The 24,923-nt window shown below is 48.6% G+C and overlaps 10 protein-coding genes across 10 annotated transcripts; 6 read left to right on the top strand and 4 right to left on the bottom strand.

The window, feature by feature from the left end:
* Positions 1 to 1,467: 1,467 nt before the first annotated feature.
* Positions 1,468 to 2,571, top strand: ddiA (putative DNA damage-inducible v-SNARE binding protein Ddi1). The gene is made up of 2 exons (XM_040833257.1): positions 1,468 to 1,627; positions 1,700 to 2,571. Coding segments are annotated over exons 1-2 (684 nt in total). The 5' UTR covers positions 1,468 to 1,625; the 3' UTR covers positions 2,382 to 2,571.
* A 1,199-nt stretch (positions 2,572 to 3,770) lies between these two features.
* On the bottom strand, positions 3,771 to 5,014 carry ASPWEDRAFT_35527 (EXPERA domain-containing protein). The gene is made up of 4 exons (XM_040834245.1): positions 4,751 to 5,014; positions 4,489 to 4,683; positions 4,273 to 4,425; positions 3,771 to 4,207 (listed from the first exon to the last, which is right to left on the bottom strand). Exons 1-4 carry the CDS (start codon positions 4,839 to 4,841, stop codon positions 4,137 to 4,139), a joined length of 510 nt encoding a protein of 169 aa, XP_040695582.1. The 5' UTR covers positions 4,842 to 5,014; the 3' UTR covers positions 3,771 to 4,136.
* Positions 5,015 to 5,669: 655 nt separating this feature from the next.
* ASPWEDRAFT_23951 (uncharacterized protein) lies at positions 5,670 to 6,302 on the top strand (the record flags this gene model as incomplete). Its single annotated transcript, XM_040832548.1, has 2 exons — positions 5,670 to 5,937; positions 6,043 to 6,302. The coding sequence occupies 2 exons, from the start codon at positions 5,670 to 5,672 to the stop codon at positions 6,300 to 6,302; spliced, it is 528 nt and encodes a 175-aa protein (XP_040695581.1).
* Positions 6,303 to 8,522: 2,220 nt separating this feature from the next.
* ASPWEDRAFT_292892 (TauD/TfdA dioxygenase family protein) lies at positions 8,523 to 10,131 on the top strand. Its single transcript, XM_040833253.1, has 3 exons — positions 8,523 to 9,372; positions 9,471 to 9,805; positions 9,868 to 10,131. The coding sequence occupies exons 1-3, from the start codon at positions 8,690 to 8,692 to the stop codon at positions 9,978 to 9,980; spliced, it is 1,131 nt and encodes a 376-aa protein (XP_040695580.1). The 5' UTR covers positions 8,523 to 8,689; the 3' UTR covers positions 9,981 to 10,131.
* Positions 10,132 to 10,872: 741 nt separating this feature from the next.
* ASPWEDRAFT_23948 (putative non-repetitive nucleoporin) lies at positions 10,873 to 15,203 on the bottom strand (the record flags this gene model as incomplete). The annotated part of the gene is made up of 5 exons (XM_040832547.1): positions 10,873 to 11,481; positions 11,545 to 12,174; positions 12,236 to 12,324; positions 12,380 to 14,848; positions 14,909 to 15,203. 5 exons carry the CDS (start codon positions 15,201 to 15,203, stop codon positions 10,873 to 10,875), a joined length of 4,092 nt encoding a protein of 1,363 aa, XP_040695579.1.
* A 451-nt stretch (positions 15,204 to 15,654) lies between these two features.
* Positions 15,655 to 16,276, top strand: ASPWEDRAFT_100893 (uncharacterized protein; the record flags this gene model as incomplete). Its single annotated transcript, XM_040827337.1, has 2 exons — positions 15,655 to 15,806; positions 15,871 to 16,276. 2 exons carry the CDS (start codon positions 15,655 to 15,657, stop codon positions 16,274 to 16,276), a joined length of 558 nt encoding a protein of 185 aa, XP_040695578.1.
* An 87-nt stretch (positions 16,277 to 16,363) lies between these two features.
* On the bottom strand, positions 16,364 to 17,625 carry ASPWEDRAFT_733041 (uncharacterized protein; the record flags this gene model as incomplete). The annotated part of the gene is made up of 4 exons (XM_040839306.1): positions 16,364 to 17,014; positions 17,072 to 17,250; positions 17,315 to 17,429; positions 17,509 to 17,625. The coding sequence occupies 4 exons, from the start codon at positions 17,623 to 17,625 to the stop codon at positions 16,718 to 16,720; spliced, it is 708 nt and encodes a 235-aa protein (XP_040695577.1). The 3' UTR covers positions 16,364 to 16,717.
* Positions 17,626 to 17,658: 33 nt separating this feature from the next.
* Positions 17,659 to 18,971, top strand: ASPWEDRAFT_290217 (5-formyltetrahydrofolate cyclo-ligase). Its single transcript, XM_040833215.1, has 2 exons — positions 17,659 to 18,053; positions 18,110 to 18,971. The coding sequence occupies exons 1-2, from the start codon at positions 17,960 to 17,962 to the stop codon at positions 18,796 to 18,798; spliced, it is 783 nt and encodes a 260-aa protein (XP_040695576.1). The 5' UTR covers positions 17,659 to 17,959; the 3' UTR covers positions 18,799 to 18,971.
* ASPWEDRAFT_48357 (small nuclear ribonucleoprotein E) lies at positions 18,944 to 19,336 on the bottom strand (the record flags this gene model as incomplete). Its single annotated transcript, XM_040837097.1, has 3 exons — positions 18,944 to 18,993; positions 19,054 to 19,144; positions 19,196 to 19,336. 3 exons carry the CDS (start codon positions 19,334 to 19,336, stop codon positions 18,944 to 18,946), a joined length of 282 nt encoding a protein of 93 aa, XP_040695575.1.
* A 475-nt stretch (positions 19,337 to 19,811) lies between these two features.
* On the top strand, positions 19,812 to 23,184 carry ASPWEDRAFT_100894 (nuclear import receptor MTR10; the record flags this gene model as incomplete). The annotated part of the gene is made up of 8 exons (XM_040827338.1): positions 19,812 to 19,943; positions 20,029 to 20,121; positions 20,177 to 20,449; positions 20,547 to 20,637; positions 20,700 to 21,980; positions 22,031 to 22,456; positions 22,511 to 23,041; positions 23,096 to 23,184. The coding sequence occupies 8 exons, from the start codon at positions 19,812 to 19,814 to the stop codon at positions 23,182 to 23,184; spliced, it is 2,916 nt and encodes a 971-aa protein (XP_040695574.1).
* Positions 23,185 to 24,923: the final 1,739 nt, after the last annotated feature.

The following is a 24,923-nucleotide window of genomic DNA, read 5'->3' as shown; positions in this document are numbered from 1 at the left end:
TAGCGACACGCCAAATGGTCTGGGTATTATTGGCACTGTTAATCCTAGGTAAACGGCATTCCGGGGCCCTCCGTGATCCTAACGAAGTCGACATAGTAAGCATCCCGTGGCAATTAATATGATGGCTGCCCATATAGCACATTATCCATGAAACGGTTGAAGGCCGCCGGGGACCAAGGATGATGGGTGGAATTGACACGTAGCGAAATAACTGGTCGAAATTGAGGGGTCAAGCCTAAACAGCCTCTGGGGCCTTTTATGCAGCTGATCACATTGCTGCATGGCAGTAGTGCGGTGATAGCAGTAAGCTTGCGTTTGAAGTCAATGTCAAACGATCAGTATGATGCTTTCTCCTTGAAGATGCTTTGGGAAGCCAGATGCAGACAACTTCGCCTTCCTAGAGTTGCTATTTTGTTCCTCGGTGCCTTCGAGACATTCAAAAACCATCATTCGGATATTTGTCAAAATCACTGCAAATATGAAGGTGTCTATGGCTATGACTACTGTCTCATCAGTACTGATCCACAGGGACTTCTATCTTCATTGGATTCATCAAAGACCCGACCGAGCAGGGTATGCAAATGACCTTAAGACGGCTTTAGTCGAACCCCCCAGAAACTCGGCATATAAGATCGCGCTTTCATTTGCATCTTTTATCTGAAACTCGATATGATGTCATGAAACTCGGGATAACATCAAGCCAGAATAAATTCCGGATATCTTCCCTCTTGGTTGCGAGAGTATCCTCCATACCATTCTTGAAGCCGGACACATTGTGTTGAATGCCGCAGTCGAATCCACGGCGGGGCTAGTAAATTAGCCAGGGATGTACGAAGTACGCGCTGACACCCCACAAGTCCTTTCAACTGAAAGCCCGTAGGAGTCTGAAGCTGGTGTTTTGGGTCATTTTATAGTGTGAGGCCAGGACACGACGACACGTTGGAAGGAAGACGAAGTGACAAGGCAAAAGATTGACGCAATTCAACTGTCCTTAGACAGAATCAACGATCCCTCTGCGGCGATAAAATGAAGTCCACATATTCAGCAAGGAGAGGGAAAGACAGGAATCAGGCAACGGTGTCCTGAGAGCAGAGAGCAGAGAGAAGAAAGAGAATAAATAGAGAGAAGAGAAGAGAACGGAAGAGAACGACAGCTGACGACAAAGAGAGTTGCCTGTTTCGGCGAGCTGCCGGACTGGGTCTGGCCGGTCCTCCGCCGCGGGCTGCACGTCACCGCGAACGCTCGCTCTCATCTCTGCTGTCCAAAACTCGCTCTTTTTTCCCTTCTCTTCCTCTCTATCTTTTGTCATCTCTGCTCAACTTTTGATGTCTTAGTTGAGCTTGATATACCCTTGTCATTTCCTCTCTCCTTCGCTTCTGCCTTCACCACCCCCCTTTTTCGCCCCTCCGTCTCCCTTCTTTGTTTCCCCTCTCTCACGACACCAGAGTCCATCGCCGACTTCACCAAGACTTTGGCTCGTCTTTTTTATCTTTTTTGTCATCTGTACGATAAGTCTCACGAGAAAACGGATACGGCCTTCATTCATTTGCTTTTTGATTTGATCTCTCAACGTCTTACCATTCCCCAAGCTTAGAAGCTTCCCCGCATTACGGACTTTGGACACAATGTGAGTTTCAGCGGTATCACAAATCGGTGGCATTACATTGGCTCTTGCTAAATGATTATCCGTCCTATACAGGCGTATCACTGTCAGCGTTATTCGCCCAGACCAGGCCGACTCCGACATAATCACCCTCGAAGTCGGCGGGGACATGACGGTTGAGCTCCTGAAAACCATCGTGGAATGCGAAACCGCTGTTCCTCCCTCCGCACAACGAATTGTCTACAATAACCAACTGCTGGGAAATGACTCGAGTACCCTCGAACAGGTCGGTATCGGTGAAGGAGACATGCTAGGAGTCCATGTTACCTTGCGACCCCCTCAACCACCGCCGCGAAGTGTAGGCGGTCCCAGCGCGGCAGCACAGCAGAACCTTCAACGCAGACAAGCTATGGGACCCGATCCTGAAACAATTAGATTGCATATTCTTGGAGATCCTAGGGTACAGGATGCTGTCCGACGACAAAACCCAGAATTGGCGGATGCCGCCAGTGATCCGCATCGGTTCCGCGATGTTCTCCTTCGACAACAGCAGCGTGAGGCCCAACAGGAGGCGGAGAAGGAGGCTCGCATTGCTATGTTAAACGCAGACCCCTTCAACCCAGAGAACCAAAGGGAGATTGAGGAGGTCATCCGTCAGAACGCTGTGACAGAGAACCTTCATAATGCCATGGAACATCACCCCGAATGTAGGTCGATATCCGTTCCCTGGGCATGGTATAATTTGCTAAGAACGGATAAACAGCGTTTGGTCGTGTGACGATGCTGTACATACCTGTTGAAGTCAACGGTCATAGACTCAACGCCTTTGTCGACTCTGGCGCTCAGGTCACAATCATGTCCCCCCAATGTGCGACCGCATGTAACATCATGAGGTTGGTGGACCAACGCTATGGCGGTATCGCGAAAGGTGTCGGAACGGCGACCATCCTTGGTCGCGTACATTCAGCCCAGATCAGGATCGGAAGTATGTTCTTGCCGTGTTCGTTTACCGTAATGGAAGGGAAACACATTGATCTTCTCCTGGGTTTGGATATGTTGAGGCGACACCAGGCATGCATTGACCTCAGAAGGGGTGCTCTCGTCATCCAAGATGAAGCCGTGCCCTTCCTCGGAGAAGCCGACATTCCCAAGCATCTGCTAGATGAGTTTGAGGATGAGCCCATGGTCAAGGGCGCTGACGGTGCCGAGGTTGGTGCACGAACTGGAGCAGTTACTCATCAAGCAAGCGGCAGTCAAAACAACCAAGCAGCTGGTCCCAGCACGTCATCTACTGCTGCATCGTCTTCTGCGCCAAGAATCAACATCCGGCCAGCCCCTTCGCAGTCGTCTCGTTGGCCCCAGGATTCGATCGCAAAGGTCACGGAGCTTGGCTTCACTCGAGAGGAGGCGATTCGAGCACTGGACGCGGCGAACGGGGACCTGGATGGCGCCATTGGGTTTTTGATCTAATCGGTGTGTGACTCGATTGTAAACTACGGTGTAGACCATGAGACGCTATCCGGCGACCCTACCGATGTCTTTTGATATGTCATCTCCCAGGCAGATGACGACATCTGCGCAGGCCATTGGCATAGTAAAGGGTGGCACGACAAGTTGCACCTGCGCTGCAGCACCAGGATGTTGTGAGATTTATTCGTTAGCAAAATAATCACAATAAGCAAACTAAAGCCCTGGTCGATTTTTGTCAGGCATAGAGGCGTTTGTGGTGGACGGCACATCAACCCAATAGTTCCAGAATCAATCTGGTTTTATTTATATCGTCTTGTTGATAGCAATCCTACATTAGCGAATTTTTATGTTTTCAAATCGTTTTACTCCGTATCTAAGTTTGAAAAATGGGTTTTGTTGCATAGATAAACCACTATATATCCGTGATAAATCGAACACATACTGATACAGACTTAAGGCGTTAAATTGTACAATTTATACCTTTAGTAAATACTCTATAGCTGCAATGATATATAAATCAACACCCTCGAGTCATAAAAATGCAAGGTTTCTATGCAGAGTGAGGCTTTCGTCAGATGCGCAGTACTATTGAAGCCGTACCATACAGTAAGAAATGCAGCATCAACATATAGCTTCTGAGGGTATGAATAAACATAGCATCTGCATTATGTGGCTTGATGGGCAAACATTGATCATTGTGGCAAAGGCATTTTATTGAAATAAAATTTTTTGTATATCTACCTAGTCCTTGTCTATTCGGTGACCTACGGGACATGTAGAGTAGCCTTTTTCATATAGGTGAAAATGACAACAGTACTATATTTAGATATTAATATCATAACCCGTATTTTCCACGAAGATAACCTTCTATACCAAGGTATTTATATACCAGAATTGAATCATGTGCATCGGATGATACCACAAAGTCAGTAAATCAGTGAATGGTACACCCAGCATCTTCTATATCCATCACAATAGCAATGAGAGCTGGAATATTTGATCATTGAACGTCGTTTCCACCGCATCAACGACCCTAGCCCGGAATGAACCGAAGTCTCAGCATTTACTCACGCTTTGTTTTCTGGAGCAAACGCCCACGTAGTCTGCAGACCATATCCAAGGCCATGTAAGCCCCTATAAAGTATCAGTAAGCTGACAAAGGCTCAAAACAAAACACAACAATAGATGAAGATGCTTACCCAACACAACATACGGAATGTACAGCATGGTGAGATTTTGCTTCTGGGTCTCGGTCCGATCCGTCCAACTCCACAAGTCTACCAAACATGTCAAGGAGGTGAGGAAAGCCTGTACCCCGAAGACCAGCAAGTGAACGGGGACCATGGGGTCATCTAACGGTTGGAGTTAGTTAATGGGGCTCAATTGAGTGAGGGTAGGGGGAGCAAAATTCCTACCTCGGAGTAGAGCACCCAAGGCCCAGAGACTCAGGGGAGAATGGTACAACAACTCCATCCAAATGAAGGTCTGAAACCATACTGGAGCCGGATTCTCAAAAAATTTGTCATGGAAAGTATCGATGTAGAATCCACGGATGTGTGTACTCAATTCCGTCTGGAGGAAAGAGGGGAGAAGAGGAACGGTGTCAACCACTAACGGTATGGGTCAGCGAGTCCGTCATTCCATTTTGGTTAAAACCCGAATACGCCCACCACATACAGAAGATGAGCGGAATGTGAATTGCGAAGAACAAAAAATACGTCAAATCGCGCTTGCGACTCCACAGCGAGGCGGGTGGTGAGCCAGCCATGACGGAGGTGCCAGGTTTCCGACCGTAGCAGCTAGACGACTCGGGATCGGAGATAGGACAAGTCAATTGAGTCGGTTCCTGGGATCGGCACGTCAGGAACAAGACTAGGACAGGACAGGAGGCTAGGAGCTAAAGAGAAGATTCCAGGAATTGGCCTCCTAGTCGAGTAGGGGTTGTTGGGATGGTGTCCTGTCCAGATCAGATAACAAAAAAAAAGATCAACAGAAGCTCAACAGGCTGGCAACGTCAGGTGACCGCGCAGAAAAAGCAAACAAAAGTCCCCGCCGTTCGCCAGCAGACCCGAAGGACTGGATACACAGTAGAAAGAAACGCACGCCTAGGAGGATATTTGCTTTTTCGACCGCACGCGAGTCTGATTCTCCTAAACATAGCTTAAGCTTAGTCGCGTGGATCGTGCAATGGATGATTCTTTGGTCACTGGTTGCTTTTCCAAGTTAAGTTAAGTTTAGTGTCGTTGGAAAGATGGGAGACTGGCGAGCTCCCTGCTTCTCCAACACTACTAGTATCATTGTGATCATTTTACCATCATCAACAAAAACTACCCTTTTTGTGATCTCTCATCCATCATCAAATGTCAACGGGTATTTCCATATCCCGGGACCAAGGATCTCGGCTCCTCTAGGGGGGTTTCTCACCGCAAGTCTTCCGTCTTCCAAGTGTTGAAGGTTGTGGTCCCGGCTATTAACCATTTTGTGACAGCGCTAGGTTGATCTTTACTGAGTTCCTCCCGTCCATCCTTTGTGGCGAACTGGACTGACGCGTTACCGAGACTCCCGTACAGCTAGTAGCGCAAGGATGATGATAATAATGCCTGTCGCTGTGGGCTTCCCTTCCTATCTCTGGACCTGTCTCCTCCTGGCTCCTACGGAATGCAGCCGAGACCCCCGATCGAGGAAAATTAAAAATTTCTGCCATCCATCATCGACTATCGAATTCAATGATGATTTGGACTGGGACTATTCAGAATGCATTAGTCCGGACGTCGGGAAGATGGCACTTGGCGTCAGACTACTCCAAGCCTACAAGACCGGAACTCCTCCTAGCTCGGCAAGAGTACCCGTGGGACGACTCAACAGTCAGTAGTCGACACCCATTTCCCCGGACCTTTGGGGCCAAGGTTTGACCGCTGGCCACCGGTAGTTTCTGGAGGGTGTGTCGAACCACACTTTCTTTCCCATAGTATATACCCAAACCTCAGGAGCCGTCGAGGACAAGTCTACGAGACCCAAGAACATGCATGCACCCTCCCGCATGGCCACCCAATCCGGATCGGATGGCGTCAACATTTCCATCTTTGTTCAGATGCTTGGCCAGATGGAGACAATTCGATGTTTCTATCGCGTAAAAAAGTGGTCTGTCAGACGAGAAATCTGCTCACACTACGCAAAAAGAAGTGCGCCAGACGGAGTCGCGATGTCAATCATCAACTGCATGACGTAGCAGAGATGTAGTCGAAGAGGCCTCAACATTTAGATAATCAAGACGGCTGGGTGCATAGGAGTGCTCCTAGTGGTGTTGCCATTTCCAATTTGGGCCCTTCTGGATCGTCAACCGAAAACTAGATGCAGCTTTTTATCTGATCCGTGTCCAAGTTTCGATTTTCGAGTCTTTCGACGTGTCATGGAACATGTGGAAACATTCTACGTCCGCCTGGATCATCGATGGGGCTGATTGATTGTGAGAGAGGTACTAGAAGGGACATCGTTTGGCCTAGTGTGCCTGTGTGGAGAACCATGATAAACCACCGGTGTTGGACCGCATGCCCGAAATGAATATGAGCATCGCCAGTGTCTTGGCTACGAAACAAGCGCATTATTCGGCCTGATCCTGCTGCTCTGGAATAGGCTACTCAACTACTGACACTAGTGACGCTTCATTAGTTCGCTCTCCGTGACCGGTTGGGCAAAGGGCTGAGATGATGGCATCTTCTCTCCCAAAATTCTCCGCTTGGTAGTCTATCGCAATCCCACTAAAAGACACGCCGGAGCAAACTCTATGTGCATTTTGTGCAACACTGAGTTTTTTACACCGATGGTTTTCCTCTAATAGACCGACGCACTGGAATAGCCAGCAAAAATGTCAGGGGGAGAAAAGAAAAATTAATAAAGCAAAAGAAAAAGAAAAGAAAAAAAATCGATCGATAATCGGGGAACTTGCAGCACATTCCCATTTAATTACCCCTAGTCCTTGTCTTGCAGGGGGAAAAAGTACACGATTAGATCGCTCAGCTCAGCCAGCCTTCAAATTATCCTGACGAGTCCATCGCAATCGAGCCAAGATACGGAGTACTAGCCGGATGATGGTCTTCTCCATCAACGTCAACCTGGCTGCATTTGCCTTATCAGCACCAGCCGAGGGCGCGGAAAAGGACCCGCTGCAGACCCTCCATTCGCAAGTTGGGCTTAATGTGTACAGCCGGTCCACAGTAGAACAGCAGCACAACAAGCTCGAAGGCGAGATACAACATATCGAGGCCATTGAGCGATGCAAGGAAGATGCAAGATAGCAGAGCTACCGGGGACTGCAGCTGCAGCTCGGACAAGTACAGGACAGATTGTACGATCAAATATCAATAGCGTTTAAGCCGGTCACCCATTCCGGGCCGGTTCAGAGGGACCAGGCTCAAAATTAACACTGTCCAAACGTGCATAGCTGCATGGTTCTCAAAATCCATCCACTCTGCTGCACTCTCAGCCGCTTATCATTCGTGTGTCTGGCGGTGAAACCGCACCAGAAACGAATAGAATGAAACGATACTGCAAAGTGCCAGAGCCCCGGAACACGCCGGGATCAGGGAGTGAACAGGCATGATTACTCGATGAGCTAGCTATCGTCGGCCTTGGGCAACAGTCTAACAGAAGCCATCCTCACTCCCTCCAATCGCTATAGCGGGCGCTCACTTGTGCCTGAGATAATCGAAGCCATGAGCGAACTTCTGCTGCAAGTTCTCTGTCGTCCGATGCGGAAGCTATGTATATCGAGTGGACGCTCCGATGGCCCGCGACCCATTTGGGCCCCTTGACCGCTTCCTTCCATCTCACACTCTCGTCGGCGCTGACTCTTCCTGCTTTGCTCCTCGTCTGTCTGTCTGCGCGCGCTCTCTCTTCTGAATCACCCTTTTCGAACAGCATCCTTTCTGTCCTGTCCCATCTGTGAGTGGTCCCGCTCTGCTTCCTGCCGCCACCTTACCCCCCGGTCCCCGCTTCCCATCCTATGACGAGCAAAAGCCCCGGCCGGTCGTTCAGGCCCATCCAGGAGCTTTTCCTGTACACCCCCTGTCGTCATGTCATAGAACGCACTTTTCGTCCACCATGAACAATTTTGGTAAATCCCCAGCGCATTCTCGGAGCGGAGATGAAAGGGATAGTCTACTAGTAAATGTTTTAGCGAAGACACCGTTGTGTGCAGGGTCATCGCGACGGTCCATTGGCGCCACTGCGACCATATCATCCACTTGGCCCTGTATCTTTGTACAGTATCTCTATCGGGCATGGATGGATACGATGACGACGGGAGGTAGTGGAGGCCACCTTCGCTATCAGATATTTATTTATCCTGTCATCCTCGCCCTCTCGTCCCAAGTTTTCTATTTTCTTTTTCTTTCTATCCATTGAACAAGCTTTTCGATATTTTGGCTGAGCTTAAAGCTTCTCTCAAAAACTCTATACCCCTTTGGTTATTTTCGACTCTATTCCTGTGCAACTTTTTCTTTTTATCCTTCTCTGCCCTCTTCTCTCTAGGCCTCGACCAATTTGATCGTCGGTCAAACCTTTTCTTTTTCCCAACCCCTCCCTTCCAGAAGACAATAAAATAATTCTGCCCAAACCATGCCTTCTTCGGCTCCCGTGTTGCGGCCAAACAAGCCGCAGGCCGTGAATGCCCACAAGCCTGAAGCGCCGATCAGTTACGACATCAACATTCCCTATGTGGACGTCAAAAAGGAGAGCTATGCCCGCACCAGGTACCCCGAGTATCTGCCGACTTGGGACAAAATCTGGTTTGATCCACTGCCTCCATTTGAGTACGAAGATCCCGCCCTGCGGGTTAAAGACACCTCCAAGCGTAATCTGTTGAGCGGCAACGCCAAGGTCAACCACATCCAACCTCAAATTGGAAGTGTTATCGAAGGTGTCCAGCTGAGCCAGCTGTCGAACGCGGCCAAAGATGAACTCGCATTGCTTATCTCCGAGCGCAAAGTTGTCGCTTTTCCTAACCAGGATTTAATCGATGCGGGTCCAGCGCGCCAGGAAGAGTTTATGCGCTATTTCGGTAAACCCAATTATCAGCCCGTTTCGGGTTCGGTTCGCGGCCATCCAGGTTTTCACGTCATCCACCGCGATGGAAACCGAGACGAGATTGCGCGCTTCATGGAGCAGCGGACAACGACCACGCTTTGGCATCAGGATGTGAGTTACGAGATCCAGCCCCCCGGCTATGTCATGCTTGGATTGTTGGAGGGCCCCGAGGTGGGCGGTGACACCGTTTTCGCAGCGACCGATATGGCGTACAAGTAAGTCTTCACTATCAAAATTGAATGGGCTGTGGAGCAATTGCTGCCATAGCCAAGAGTTAGGAGAATGATCGCTAACCTGATGGTACTTTGTTTAGGCGCCTTTCTCCTACGTTCTGCTCCTTTTTGGACACTCTCAAGGTGGTTCATTCTTCTGCGAAGATGATCAACCACACGCGCCTAACAGGAGGTTTGGTGCGCAAAGACCCAGTTGACACTGTCCACCCTCTTGTTCGGGTGCACCCTGTTACCGGCGAGAAGTGCCTGTTCCTCAACGGCGAATTCATCACCAAAGTCCAGGGTCTTAAGGAGCCCGAGCAGCGATGCCTGCTCGACTTCCTCATGAATCACATGATGACTGGCCATGACTTCCAGGCTAGAGTGCGATGGCAACCCAAGACAATTGTGATGTTTGACAACCGCAGCACTCTCCGTAAGAATACCTTTCTCCCTGTTTCTTTTGGAATGATGTCTAACCACATGTACATCCTACAGACTCTGCAATCGTTGACTACCTCGATGATGACTTCGGCGCCAAGGCGCGACACATCTTCCGCTTAATCGCATTGGCCGAGAAGCCAATTCCCGTTCATGACGAATTCGAGTAAATGATACCAATTTGTTTGCCTCGGCAGTCGGAAGTGGAAAAACAAAAGAAAAGAAAGCACCAAAAGTACTACTAATCCTCTGTTTCATGCATGTGCATGGCCCAGGCGTTGCATGAGCATATCTAGCTCCTTCACTTTGCTTTTTTCTTTTGATTATTACTTTTTCTTTTCGGCTATCCCTTCCTGCTGTGCGAGTGCATGTGTTATGCTTTGCGTCGATACCTGGTCTGGATTGTTATAGATGGTTGGATTTTCTGAGGGTTCGTTTTTTATATAGACTTGCTGGGGGTTTTTTTTTTGTTATGCTGTTTGGGAATAGACTTGATTTGTTCTTTTGCTGTCGTCTTTTTGTCGTTTGGCCTTTACTTTTTTTTTCGGCTTCTTTTGTGCTTCGTCTCAGCGAGCTTGTTTTTGTGTTAAGGACCAAACTCCCATCAATAATATTAATCATAATCAATGAGACGATATATTGGTCAACGTTTACAACTCCATTGATCTGCGTTAACTGTCTCGGTCTTGCAAAACCGTGTAGTCGGAACAAAGGGGGACATAGGGGCTAAATTACAGCGAATCTGCAGCAATACATTGATCTGATAGATGGGAATGAGAATGTGACACGGAATGAAGACACGAAAAAAAGCAAAAAAAAAGATTATAACCTACCCTTTCTCATGCATCATACAAACCAAAACCCCCAATTACCCCTTTCTTTCAAACAATAAAAAAGAAAAAAATGAGAAAATCAGACGCCATTTGCGGAACATTTTCAAAATGCATAGATGAATGGATGATGTTGGCATAAAAGGAAAATGAGAGCTAGCTAATGATAAAAAAAAAAAATATACTATTTTGGCGTCCTCAAATCGCAGCATCAAATTATCCATTAAGCTCATTACCGCAAAATATCCTCAATCCTCGTCCGCAGCTCATGTGCGAGTTGCATTTGCTCGGGTGCAATGCCACCTTGCTGGAGCAGAAGAAGGGTTTCGGAGATACGCTCGGCGACAAGGTCACTGCCGAATACAATTCCACCCAGGCGAACGGTCTCATGGAACCAGATATCAATCAGGTAGAGTAGATCCTTGGCAATGTACTTCCGGTTCGAGCCGTGGAACGGAGCTTCATCGGTGTAGTACATGGCTTCCAGTACTGTGTAGATTGTTTCGTGTGCGACTCCAAGATCAAGGAAGAGATCAGCAACCCATGTTGGAGGTCCAACACCGCGTTGATGCTCCAGTGCATATCGCTCCAGCATAGGAAGAAGTTCTGGGATAGGGAAGACAATTTCCGACATGCGCAAGCGACTGCCCAGACTGCGGACCTTCTCAATTACAGCCTCGTACGGCTGCGGCTCTCCTTTTTCGACAGTTTCATCATGCAAATCTTGGAACAAATGCTGCCATGTAGACCTGATATCCGCAGAGTTTCTGTGATCAGCCAAGTAGAAGATTTGCAGGCAAATGTCGTAATAACTTGCAGGGTCGGCAAATTGGTTGAAAAGCTGGAAAAATATCAGTAAACATGTAAAAGACTATGAAGAGGGATGAAGGAGACGGTAACATACAGTGCTGATATCCATGATGGGTCCATCAACATCCTTGAGAACTTCGGGCTTTCGCTCTGGAGCAATCCGTCTGTCGTCCTTTAGACGTTGCAGAAGATCATCCTGGATGTTAGATACATCGATCATATTGGAAACCTCTTGCAACAAACGTTGACGGGACTGCCGACCAACATCAGGCGTGAAAGTGGAGGCGTTTGCCCTGGCACGACCAAGGTATTCGATTCTGCGACTGAGGGGAAGAGCAAAGGCACTCTGTGCGAGTTGGTATTGAACATTGGCTGCCTCGAAAAATCGTTGAGATTGGGCATAGTACCGCCAAAGCAGGTCTGCGTGTGCTATGTCGTCGGCCGACTTGCGTTGCAAGTAAGTAACCACAAAGGCAGAGTCCGTCTGAAGCAAGCGATCGGTCCAGCCTTGCTCCAAATACCAGTCATACAAGTTTGTCAAAAACACTTCATCAGTGGAATCGGAGATAACCCCATAGGCCTCGTTTTTACGCTTCGCAACGATCGTAAACTGGCCGTCAACAACGCCAGGGTCGTTGGCGGCAAGATTATCAACCGCAATAATTACTTTGAAAATTAGATCGTAGCACTGCTTTCTGAAATAGAAATAGTCTCGCCGAGAATCCTGTGATACGACTGGTTAGACCTTGCATGCTGGGAACCAAGTTGAAAAGAGGGGGCATTACATCTTCGGGTCGGCCATCCACAATCCACGACAAAGCCATGTTGGCCTTATCGGAACGTGCAGCAACATTGAGAGCCAACTGGATCGCACCTGTGGAAATTAAATGAGCATCATTGACTTAAATCTTGCGTGAACAGCGACATACCCGCAAAAAATTGATTTGAAATGTAAGTCTCCACGGCAGACAACAAGTAATCCATGGGCAGACTATCCGAAACCTGCTGGTACAAATGCAAGCTCTCGTTAAGCAAGTTGCGGCCCAGCTCCGAGCTAGAGCCAGCCTCGGTAGCTCTCTTCAACAGCTCTTGTGCTTTGAAAACAACAACGTCCTCAGCACTGCAGAAGCTGCCACACCGCCGCCGCAGAGCATCAGCAACGGTTTCCACATTGGAGCCCTTAGCGATGTTCCTGTTTACGATACCCTTGACCAATTCTTTCGCGATATCGTGGCCCTTGCTGGTGCTGAAGAGTTCTTCAAATGTGAGGCTCAGGAAACGTTGTTTAGACTCGTCAGGCAAAGTGGCGACAATCTCATCAACTTTTTCATCAAAGAGTACCAAAACAAAGGAAATGCCCTCGATTGTATGGGAGACGAGCTGAACAAGAGAGTGAAGGGCACGGTGCTCTGCCTGCAAAGCAGTTTCTTCTTGTTTTGTAGAAACACGTGCGAGGGCCTCTGGTCCGCTCAATCCCTCAATAAAGTTCTTGTTCGACTTGAAGAAGTCCTGCAGGGCCGAGAGGTCTTTTTGGACAGTTTGCAGCTTGGAAATGGCGACAGACGGCGAAACAGTCTGCGCTCCGGTTGGTGAGCTACCAACAGTGGCAATCTCTTTCCTCCAAATCGAGCGCATGAGTCTTGAAAGGTACAGAGCGATACCTGCGTGTCTCGGGGACGGGACCACAGAGTCAACAGCGGGCGTCGAGCTGTCGGCGACAGCATTTTCGTTCATCGTGGGCCGGCCACCGTAATCAATGAAAACTTTGCGAGCGAATTCAAGTACATCCGGGTCGTTGATCTGAGTGAGACGTGAATCCGTGGAGATTTCCACTCCCTGTCCACAAGCAACTGCCAGAGCTGTTGCAAGGGTTTCGCTTCGGCCATAAGTGCGGATGAAGTTCTTAATCTCTCCCTCAAGCCCCTCATCACCACCTCCTCCTCCACGTACCAACGCCGCAAACATGTCAACAAGTCGTCGCCGGCGAATGACGTGGATTCCGGTATTGGTCAAGATAGCGATCTCTGCTGCTGGGTTATCGAACTGAATAGCAAGTTCGTTACCAAAGCCTCCGGGGGTGGTGGAAGCTGCGGCGGATGGCGAGCAAAGGCCAATGTCTTCCGCCCTACTACCCAGTGACAGCCAAATAGCGGTCTCGGAGGCCTTTCCAGGCATCACAGTGTCCTGGGCGCGGGCAACACGGCCTGAGTCTGGGGAAGAGATAAAAAGAGAGTCTGATTTCTGCATGGAATCCTTGCACGTGAAACAGAAAAAGTAACCTGGGGGGTATCGCACGGTAAACCGAGTAGGATCAAGCGAGTGAATAGGGACCTTTGAAGATACCGGTTGCTGGAAGCGGGGTTGACCTGGGATACCCAAACCCAAGGCAGCGGAAGAAGGATTGTCGAATGGAGGAGTTTTCACATGGTGAGCCTGCATGCTTGTCGGTGCATTGGCACCGTTCGGTGCCGGAGACCAGCTATAGGATCCCGTAGCACTAAGGTAGATCCGGTATCCTGTTGCAGTTGTGGCCATTAGATGATATCTCGACGCCTCGGCTGCTGGAATAGGACTGATGGACACAATTTTGACCTTGGGGTTAAGAGTCTCGTTCGAAGCAATTATATGTCCGATGTTCGAATAGATATCCAAGGCAGGTTTTGTGATCGCTAGAGCCAGGGTACCATCAGGCTTCATGTGGAAAACTCGAATTGTGGAAGACGATGATAGCGTGTAGAGCAGTCTTCTTGTGTCATCAATTTCCATCTGTTCCACATTTTCGAATTCCTTCTGCGTGAAGCTCAGCGAAGGAGTAAAGGCTGACAGGCGGGAGCTGGTATGGTTGACTTTAGAACACCGCCCTTGGAACCATTTTTCCTCCTGCTGATACGTGAACTCGTAAATATCATTGTCGGAGGACCCACCAAAGAAAATACGGCCGGTCGAGTCCGAGGAGGCGAAAACGTGAATATCCAATCCTCGAATGGATGTTGACATGCCCGTTTGATACAGACTCACTTGGCGTGCTCCTCCAACGGTCGTCTCACAGCCCATTCCCAAAAGAATAACATCCGCGGTGGTTGAAATGACAAGCAAGTGAGTGATGGAGGGCAGGAACACTCCCGCGCGAGGTTTTGCCAGCTTGACCGCATTTATACTGTTAGGCTGATCCTCGAATCCCACCAGCTGAGGGTTTGGATGTGTGTAATCCCAGATATAGAGAGCGTTGTCAATGGCAACCCACGCATGATTCAACTCTGCGAAAAGACCCATGCTTGTCGAGACTTGCGCCCGGTTATACTGGTCAAAAATCTGATCGGGAATATTATACATCTTCACTTTTTGAAACGGCGCCCATGATGGCGAGACTGGGATATCGTAGTCGGACGAGAAACCCTCTGTGAAGATTATTATTAGTTAGTGATTTACCAGACAAACTCAGACCGACATCCACGTACGAGAAAGATAGCTATCCAAGTCAGGATAGCGCGACTCCTGCACCAAGGTATCATTGACTGTCCGCGCAGCGCGCTCTTCTGTGCTCAGAGTTTGGAACTTGGACTTCGAAGCAGCCGGGGGAAGCTTGGGAAGAGAAGCCGGTGAACCCTGCTCTACGGGAGCAGGAGCAGGAGCAGCCTGCTTGGGGGAGAAAAACGGCGCATTCTGGGCATTGCTGGGGGCAGGAGTCTGAAAGTAAGCTCCTGGAAGCGGTTTCTGGGGCGTGAAAGTGGGAGGAAGTGTCGGATAGGACATGATTTTTGAAGGTTGGCAGCTCGTGCACAGTTGGGGGGAACCGTCGCGCTCCCCGACGTCTCGTCAGCGCAGTTGATGATGGAAGGAGAACAATTCAAAGAGATCAATTTAGGAAGAGGAGAAGGTTGGCCAGGGGAGAAAGGCGAAAATGGAACATCAACAATAATGAGGGCCGTGTTGTGTTCCAGAGCAAGGCCTAGTTGAGAGACAGGCAAATAATGGGAATAATAATAGGAAGAACAGCAGAGAGAAACAAAATTGTGCACGGGCCGGAGATGGTGAACTCCAACGCTTTCCGCCTTTCTCTTGTTTTTCTCCCCCCCCCCCCCCCCCCCGACAATGATCTCATTTTGCTCCAATTCAACTACAGAATAATTATTTCGCAGATTCGATATTGAGGACTTCCCTGTTATATAGCCGATTCAATTTCTAGCCCAAACAATTTACCAAGATGTTCACCCCTCTCAGATTCACAGCTCGGCTGAACCTGCGCCCAGTCCGCCCAGTCCGATGGAATTCGACTGCTAGTCCAGCGACGCCGCCCTTAATGGCCAAAATCAGGACCGATCTCAAGGTTGCCATGAGGGCGAAGGATAAAGCAAGGTACGTAGGGGGTTACAAGCTGCTACTTCTGTTGGAATTGCGACGCTGATGCAGTTGCGTTTAGATTGGATGTTCTTCGAGCTATCATATCGGAAACCAACAATTCTGCAAAGACTGCATCGCCCATTCAGACCGACCTGCAGCTTTTGTCTTTGATCCGGAAACGTGCCAATGCTTCAAGGGATGCAGCGCGACAGTTTGCTGAGGAGAATCGACCCGATCTTAAGGACAAAGAGGACGTGCAGGTGACAATACTCGAGGAATACGCCGGTGAAGTGCAGACGATGAGTCTGGAAGATATCAAGGATGTTGTTTCACAAGAGATCGCCAAACTCAAGGAGGCAGGTCAAAAGGTGGAAATCGGCACACTGCTCAAGTCTCTCTTCGCTGCTGGTGGGCCTCTGGACGGCAAGCCAGCAGAGAGATCAGAAGTCGCAAGAATCGCCAAAGAGGCTATCTCCTCGGCATGATAATGGCCCCTCGAATCTAAGCCCATCACTGTATATTAGGTTGTATTGGTCCGTTCAATGGATAATCCAACTCTCCCATTCAGCGCACTGTATTCTTGGACAAGCATTGGTTACTGAACATAAAAACAAAAGGCTAGAATTCAATTATAGAGTACTTGTACATCCCAATTCGCATTATTTCTGCCATGAGCCAACCATTATGAAACAAAGTGAAACAGTCCCTTCACGACAGAGTGAGAATTGACCACCATGGCGTGAAAGGCCCAGAAAACTCCAGATGCAGATTCTCCAGCGCCAGTTCATATCCGTAAACCATAGAGTATTGGGCCCTCGAGTACAGGAACCATAAATGTTCTCGTTACTCATGTTTCCGGAACTCCAAAACCCACCAATAGCCTTGCCTTATGTTGCGCCCCTGTATAAATATTCAGATCCCAGTAATCAAGAATAGAAAAAGGCAACGCCACCAAGAGAAGTCATGACGATGCCAAACCATAACCAGCGATCAGGATTCATAAGATCCTCTTTGGTGACAAGGTGTTTGATACTAAAAGACTTCTCAGTTTCCCCTCCGAGCTGACGCTTGCGCTTCTTATCATGAATTGGGTTCAAAGTTGAGGTTGGCAGGATCTGTGGGGGTTTGTAAGCGAGATACATTGGATGCATAGGCGATCCATCGAATGCATATAAATCCAGACGTTTGATGCCGTGGTAAGGATCTATGGAGACGGTGTAAGACTAAACATCAATGTTAGCATGACAAAAGGGCAATGAGGAACTTTCTGGGTCATGTACGTCGAAGAGTTCTGACTGATTATATCTCGTGTATATTCCAATTGAATGTGCACAAGGGTCCGACAAGAGCTGGCGACCATCGACCGCAATGGGGTTCAGTGATACGGATCCGTTGCTGTTCACAGAATATGTACCATGCTGCCATTGCATGATCCCCTTGGGACATGAAGGATCTTGTGCTGTTGTTGACCAAGACACGTCAGAATCAGAAACCACTGATTGTTTTCCCAGGTGTATACCTACGATTGGCAAGGGCGCGGTAATGCGCTTCTTCATAGTGTCCATTGGCAGTAAATGAGTATGAGATTCCCGTCAGGCTTGGTTCGATGAGCCTGTCTTCAGCCGGGTCAAAGAATCCCTGCAGATAAATGACATATTAGAGCCACTCATACTTGAGTTCAAGAACAAAATGGAGTGACAATTTGCGCAAACCGTACCGGACCTGTAAAGACGCTGCGGGACTTAGTAGTCCAAGTGCCTACAAGATCGGAGACACTGGCACCACTCACGGCCGTCACCAGAAGGCCAAAAAAAAAGAAGAAACCTGCAATCATCCTTGAATTCGCCTTCCAAGCTGACAGCGTTGGAAGAGAGAAAAGAGAAGGAGAGAACTCCCACGAAGGGATGCAATGAATGGAAGATGCCCTGTCCTACAACCCTTTGGCAGAAGTGGAGCACGAAACCCCGACAATCCAACCACGCGAATCACCCGCCAAACAATGTGCCAAGCCACGGCGATCCAGAAAGCAAAACCAACGTCTTCCAGATATAGTGGTGAGTCAAGTGCCATAAACACCGATCTGCCAGGCACGGCTCCTATATCGCTAGAAAGAAGGACCTATTGAGTATAGAATATCTAGTCGAAACATATTAGCCACGGCAGCAAATATGATGGCCGGTTTACAAACAGCCAAAAAGGATCTCCGAAGGAGAATGCGGGACGTTTTAAAGAACATCCCGAACGAATCAATTCTCAACCAATGTAAGACTCTACAGGCCCCATCTACAGATTACAAGGCTTCAGCTGATTATCTATAGCCAAGGTTGCCACAAATAAACTATTTTCACTTTCAGAATACCAGAATGCGAAAAGAATAGGTGTCTATCTTTCCATGCCTTTTGGAGAACTCGCAACAACCAGCATAATTCAAGATGCTCTAACGAATGGCAAGGAAGTGTTTATTCCTTACATTCACAGCATCGAGTCTCCTTCCACGCAGAAGAAAACCTCTATCATGGACATGCTGGCGTTGGGGTCGATGGAAGAGTTTCGAGGCCTCGAACCCGATAAATGGGGGATTCCATCGCTCAAGGAAACTCAAGTTATCAACAGGAAGAACTGTCTTGGCGGTTATGGGGTTCAATCTCTAAAGGCAGAAGAACAGGCTACTCATGGACTGGATTTGATCGTGATGCCGGGGATGGCTTTTGATCCCGAACTCAGAAGACTTGGCCATGGTAAAGGATATTATGATCATTTTTTGACGAGATACTCGAAACAAGAGGCGGATAGTAAACCATCAAAAATGCCTTTTCTCGGTGAGAAAGCAGCCCGCTTCACTGTAGGAACCACGAAGAAACATTCTCTGACTAGACCTCATACAGTTGCCCTCTCTCTCAAGGAACAAGTGCTTCCCCCGACCGAAGAAATACCTGTTGCGGACCATGACTGGCCTTTGGATGCCATTATCGTCGGTGATGACCAGTTCTTCGTTCACAAACGCTGATACAACCAGAAAACGGTTTCCCTTTTATGCAGATACTTTCGTCTATTTAATCGATGTGCATGAAACTGTCCCCCCAACAGCAAATCGTAGAAGAATTAATTTTTATCAAGAGAAATAGTGATAGATCACGGCGGCGAGGTTTCTTTTAAACGGCTTGGATCAACGACACATTGTCACCCTTGAGCAAAATCTGGCCTGTTGTAACAATTAGCATTATTCATCAGATCGCAAAAAATCAACAAGCACAGCTCATACCAAGTGGCCTGCGCTTCTCTTCCTCAGTCTTTGTAGCTTGTCTGACTTCCACCGCGTCGTCAATGACCAAGTTCATGAACTCATCGAATCCCTAGCTCGTGTCAGCCCGGCACACTGTCAATAGAACACGCATCGAGTTTACCCTGATCTTTCCCTCTATCCGGAATGCCAACTGCTCATAAAGCCAGACAGAGACTGTAGAACGCTGTTGTAGGAGCTTGAAGATGAAGTGAATCGGTGCAAGCAGTGTCTTGCGAGCAGCTCCACCGCCTCGGCCGGCCATGATTGCGCGACGTGAAAGATCGAAATGTGTTGGGGTGGGAGAAAAAAATTCGGCGTCGAAAACCTAGCGGTCGGCGCAGATGTCAATGAGCAGAGATGTGTTGCGGTCAAATTGGGCTTTGTCGCGATGTTGGTGGTAGTTCAAGGAAAGAGAGGTGGTGGTGAAAGAGCTTCCTCCCGCGGGTTTCGTCTGGCCGCTTGGTGTATGATTATTGCGGCTCACCAACTTTTCCTTTTGGGTCTCGTCACCACATCCCACTTCCACCCAGTCACGCTTCCTCCCGATCCCTCTAACCACCACCCTTTTTTTATGAATTCTGCATTCTGAGACTTTCTCTTGATATTTCAGTTAATGGTTGTTTAATGACTGTTCATGACCGTAATAGATAGGTGTTGAGCCTGTTTCTGGCTGACCCCTCTTTCTCTTTCTCCTGTTTCTTCTACACCAAACCAAAACATCCCACCTCCAGTCAACCATGGCCAGTAAAGATGGCGTCGCAGAACAGGCCTTTGGCCCAGTTCTAGCGGCAGTCGCAACAATGCAAGGAAATGTTTCACGAACCGAGAAGACTCACGCTCATGAATTTCTTGAGAAGTTTCAGAAATCGGTGTGTTCTACCCTCCTCATACCCTCTCGCAGATCGCCGCCCCCCGTGATGACACTTTTTTCTGACACTTCCGTGATTCTACTAGATCGAAGCTTGGACAGCTACGCATGCACTTTTACAGTCCCCGGAAGTCCCTGTTGAGGCGAAGCTTTTCGCAGCGACCACATTAAAAGGAAAGGTGATTTCGGCTCCTCCACCAGTGCGGGGTGGACCCAACAAACTGACCGCAATAGATTATATTCGATTTGGACCAGTTGCCCCCGGAATCCGTGTTGGCTTTGAGAGACTCTGTCCTGAATCTTCTCGTTCTTTACGGCTCGGGTCCGCGGCCCATTCAGACGCAGCTATGCGTGTGCCTGGCTAGCCTTGCCATCCAGATGACCCAGTGGAAAGATGTCCTGGCTACTGTTGGTTCGGCATTGGGTAGCAGTGCTGGAGAGTGTGTGCTGGAATTCCTTAAAATTCTTCCCGAAGAAGTCACGGAGGGTCGCAAAATCAATTTGAGTGTATGTTCGGCTGATTTCTTAACCCACCCCCTTAAACGCGCAACATCGCGGGCTTTTGTCGCCAGTTAACGAACGCTAATCTGCTGTAACATCTTAGGAAGATGAACTTATCATGAGAACAAAAGAATTGTTGGAAGATAATGCGGAGCAGGTGATGCACCTTTTGATCCAATATGCTCAGTCCTCCCGTACGTTTGGTTGTCTTTGACTTATTCCTCGATCAAAACACTAATTCTTGACTGCGCTTCAGCAACTGCCTCTACGAATCCTCGTTTATTGGATTGCATCACCTCATGGATGCGTGAGATCCCAGCTTCGAAACTTGTTGAGTCGCCTTTGATGGACGTCATTCTCAAGGCGTTGGACAATGAAGTTTCTTTCGAGTCCGCCGTGGACAGCATGTGCACTCTTTATAGAGACACCCGAGAGGTGGATGATTCGCTACCGATTATCCAAGCGTTGTATCCTCGAATAATGTCACTCCGTCCCAAGATTGCCGAAACCGCAGAATCAGAGGATGGAGAAGCGTTCAAAGCAATCACGAGACTTTTCGCGGAAGCCGGTGAAGCTTGGGTAGTTTTGATTGCACGTCTTCCGACCGAATTCCGGGGTCTAGTGGAGGCTGTCTTGGAGTGCTGCGCCCGAGACTGGGAGCGCGATGCGATCTCGCTCACTTTCATCTTCTGGTACGAGTTGAAGCAATACGTTACTCTGGACCGATATGCAGATTCGAGACTCGGCCTCGCCGATATCTTCTCCCAATTGGTGGATATTATGGTCAAGCACCTTGAATACCCACGCCCAGAGGAAGGTGAAACAGATCTGTTTGGTGGTGATCGCGAGTCGGAAGAGAAGTTCCGTCATTTCCGCCATTCGATGGGCGACGTTCTTAAGGATTGCTGCTCTGTCATTGGCGTGACCGAGTGTTTGACGAAATCTTATCAGTTGATTCAACAATGGGTTTCCAAATATGCTTCTCAGGCTAGCAATGAGCATGTCCCCAACTGGCAAGAACTTGAGGCACCACTATTCAGTCTGAGAGCTATGGGTCGTATGGTTGATCCTGAAGACAGCTCGATCTTGACTGAGGTGATCCCACTGATTGTACAAATACCGGACCAAGAGAAGGTACGCTTCCAGGCTATTATGGCCCTTGCGCGCTATACCGAGTGGACTGCCCAGCATCCAGAGACTCTTGAGCCCCAATTGAACTATGTCATTTCGGGCTTCCAGCACACTTCGCCAGAAGTTATCCAGGCTTCTGCTTTGGCATTTAAGTTCTTAGGAACTGATTGCCAGAAGCTACTCGGGGGCCACATCGCTCAGCTCCATTCTTTCTACGAATCTGTCCTCGACAAATTGAAGCCGGCAAGCCAGGAAGAAGTCACTGAAGGTGTGGCAGCTGTCGTTGCAGTGCAGCCGCTCGATAAGATTTATGAGACCATGAAAATGTTCTGCGACCCCATCATGGCCCGAATCATGAATCTGGCAAACAATGCCAAGGATGAGGAAGGTCAACGAGCCGTTGCCGGTATGTATTGCGCAATAGATCTAATAGGTTTTCATGCTGATTATAAACAGATCACCTTCAATTGATTACGATTTTCGTGCAAGTTGTGAATCCTTACGCTGGTCCTAGCGAGGAAAATCCGGCTGTGAAGTACTGTGGTGAGATTCTGCCTATTATGGCCACGATTGTGATGAACTTCACCTCGTCCACCCCTATTTTGGAGCGCGTCTGTCGTTGCTGGCGATACATGATCATCTCGTACCGAATGGCTATGATTCCTCTGCTCCCTACCTTGGCACAAAGCATTGCAAGTGGATTTGAAGTTTCTCGTGAGGGCTGCTTCTTATGGGCTACCGACGCCGTTGTACGCGAGTTCTCCGAGGGGTCTGAATTTGTCGACCCGTCGACGACCGGCGCTGTTTTCCAGTTCTATGAGCAGCAAGCCATCACATTCCTGCGTATTCTGAATGACCTGCCACCAGATAGCTTGCCCGACGGTATGTATTACTTTGCAGTCATTTTTCTTCTGGTTCGCTGATTGTTCCGCCTAGTGATCGAGGACTTCTTCCGACTTTCGTCCGACGCCGTTCGGTATTACCCCAAAGAATGTATTACCTCGTCACTCGCGGTACCCATATTCTCTGCAGCTCTGAGCGCTCTCACTCTCCAGCAAGTTGATCCTCTGATCGCCACTCTGCATTACTACCGAGACCTTTTCAGTTTTGCTTTTGAAAAGCCCGTTGTCTCTGAGTTCACCAGCCCTGATGGCGACTCATACACGAATCCTCCGGAGATCCGTGAAGCTGTCAGGCAGCTCATTACATCACAGGGCCAAATACTTTCCCAACGTGTTCTTACGGGAATGATGTTCTCTTTCCCCGGGGACTGTTTCCCTGACGCATCTGGTGTCATGATGACACTATTTGAGCTGATGCCTCAAGAAGCTGGTGTTTGGCTACAGTCTACCCTTCAAATGCTCCCTGCCGGAACTATGAAGGCTGGCGAGGCCGAAAGGCTGTTGAAGGCTGTTGCTGACAAGGTACAGTCGGGAGAGACGAGAAAGATTCGGGTTCTGCTACAAGGTATGTTCTACGGCTCTGATTGGCCTTTGCTATTTGAGCTAACAATAAATGCAGATTTCACCAACTCGTACCGGCGACGCAATGTGGCACCCAGAGATGGGCTAGGTCGACTGGAGGCCACCCGATTCCGTTTTAGTGGATAGACTTCCTGGCGTGTGGACTAAACGCGGCAACACAGGAAAAATGACTATCATCCGCCTACACTCGGTTCCGGTCGTCGGATGTTGCTCCTGCGGTTGCTGTCGTCCGGGTGTTGGCGCGCGTCATGGGACCGGGTAAGATAGCACGGAGCATTTACACTGGCAAAAAACAACAAAAAGGAAAAAAAAAAAAAAAATCGTCTTCCCCAGTATTCAAGACAAGTTTGTATGCGGCAGTCCTGAAACCGCCTCGGCGATGGACAACCGGCCCTCACCACTGTCAAGCGACCCGATCTCGTCGCCCACATTGTAATAACGCGGTACTATAGCTATATTAGGAATTTCTTAAGAGGAAAACAGAAAAAAAAATTATAACATATAAGAAACAGACGTGGCAGGGAGTCTTGTGTCTGAATTTCGAAGTGCTCAAGAAGAGCGATCGAGTGTCCCGATGTCGGGCCTGGAGAGAGCGACTCAGCATAGGCATGATTAAGTTGATCATCACTCGTTTGTACGCGGGACACTGCCCCATTGTAGTGCCCCCCCAGAGTTTGCCAGTACGATCAACTTGCTTGTGATTATCCAGGTAATAATAGACATGGATGATTTGCTTTTTGATCCTCCTCGGAATGTATTGCGAAGGATTGTCCTGTCTGATGAAGGGGGGTTGTCTTAGAGACAGGTATCCACCGATGGGGATGGAATAAGATGGAAAGAAGCCAACCTCCTCGATAGCATCGACATCATCGAGTGAGGAAGCTGGTAGAATAATATTGCCTGTTCATGATTGGCGTGGTGAGGCAGAATCGATGATGTGTCCTGAGGCAAAGTCGGCAGTGCCAAAAAAGAAAAGGAAGGCTAAGAGAGAGACAGGATGGGAGAAAAAGAAAGCATGAACATGGGGAAGCTAACCAGGTCTCGTGATCGGCCGGTGTTTCGAAAAGCGAACGAGAAGCAAATGGGCAGGCGACATCAGAACCGAGATGATGGGATCTGATGAACATTGAACAAGAGTGGAGGGGCAGATGACTGCGAGGGTGTGGCACACTGGCAATCCCCATTTCGATGTGCACACTAGCATGAATCGGCGACGACAGTTTGACCTTGGAGTTACAGGTAGTCTCTACTATCTACACCGCATCTGGCAATCAGGATCGGCGGTGGGTGGGTGTGGCTCGGGTGGGATTTGCTTTTTTATCTGATCCTCGGATCTTAGGCTGGCCTACGTATTCATTGAAGGCTGAATACATATTCATACTAACTGTGGCTAAACAACTAAGTCCGAATTCTGGGACGATGGACCGAAATGTCGATCCCCTTGGCAGGTACAAGACGCAAAGCCAAGTTCTGGGAGACGAACACATCTGTCACAACTGTGATAACGATATAGATCAAATATAGAATCACAATCACACCCGAGAGAGTGGTTCAGTCGGAGAATTTGAACCGGTGTGCGAAGATACTATTCAACAGATGTATTAATAGATACCATTGCCTGTTACACAGGTTTCTGTAGCCTACAGCCTACAATACTACAGCCTTCTACCCCTTTCTGTATTTTTCTTCTTCAAGTGGCAATATACTAATGTCCATCTGTACGCATCGAGCAAGTAGCTCATCAAGTGTGTTTCATACTCGACGCCACAAGCTGTCCTCCTGCATGTCATCAGATTATCTGATGTAGACACAGCCGCGACAATCGAGCGAAATGCATCATCCTCCGAAAACAGCAGGAGGACGAA

This window comes from Aspergillus wentii, assembly GCF_001890725.1.
Source record: "Aspergillus wentii DTO 134E9 unplaced genomic scaffold ASPWEscaffold_1, whole genome shotgun sequence".
NCBI classification, from domain to species: Eukaryota; Fungi; Ascomycota; class Eurotiomycetes; order Eurotiales; family Aspergillaceae; genus Aspergillus; species Aspergillus wentii.
Note: the sequence above shows the minus strand (reverse complement) of the source record. Positions and strands in the feature narration are given on the sequence as shown.

Coding starts and splice junctions, on each gene's coding strand:
- ASPWEDRAFT_290217 (XM_040833215.1), top strand. CDS start 17,960: ATGATGGCCGGTTTACAAACAGCCAAAAAGGATCTCCGAAGGAGAATG. Junction 18,054..18,109: donor CGAATCAATTCTCAACCAAT/GTAAGACTCTAC, acceptor GATTATCTATAG/CCAAGGTTGCCACAAATAAA.
- ASPWEDRAFT_292892 (XM_040833253.1), top strand. CDS start 8,690: ATGCCTTCTTCGGCTCCCGTGTTGCGGCCAAACAAGCCGCAGGCCGTG. Junction 9,373..9,470: donor GCGACCGATATGGCGTACAA/GTAAGTCTTCAC, acceptor TACTTTGTTTAG/GCGCCTTTCTCCTACGTTCT. Junction 9,806..9,867: donor TGACAACCGCAGCACTCTCC/GTAAGAATACCT, acceptor TACATCCTACAG/ACTCTGCAATCGTTGACTAC.
- ASPWEDRAFT_35527 (XM_040834245.1), bottom strand. CDS start 4,841: ATGGCTGGCTCACCACCCGCCTCGCTGTGGAGTCGCAAGCGCGATTTG. Junction 4,684..4,750: donor TCACATTCCGCTCATCTTCT/GTATGTGGTGGG, acceptor CCATACCGTTAG/TGGTTGACACCGTTCCTCTT. Junction 4,208..4,272: donor CATTCCGTATGTTGTGTTGG/GTAAGCATCTTC, acceptor GATACTTTATAG/GGGCTTACATGGCCTTGGAT.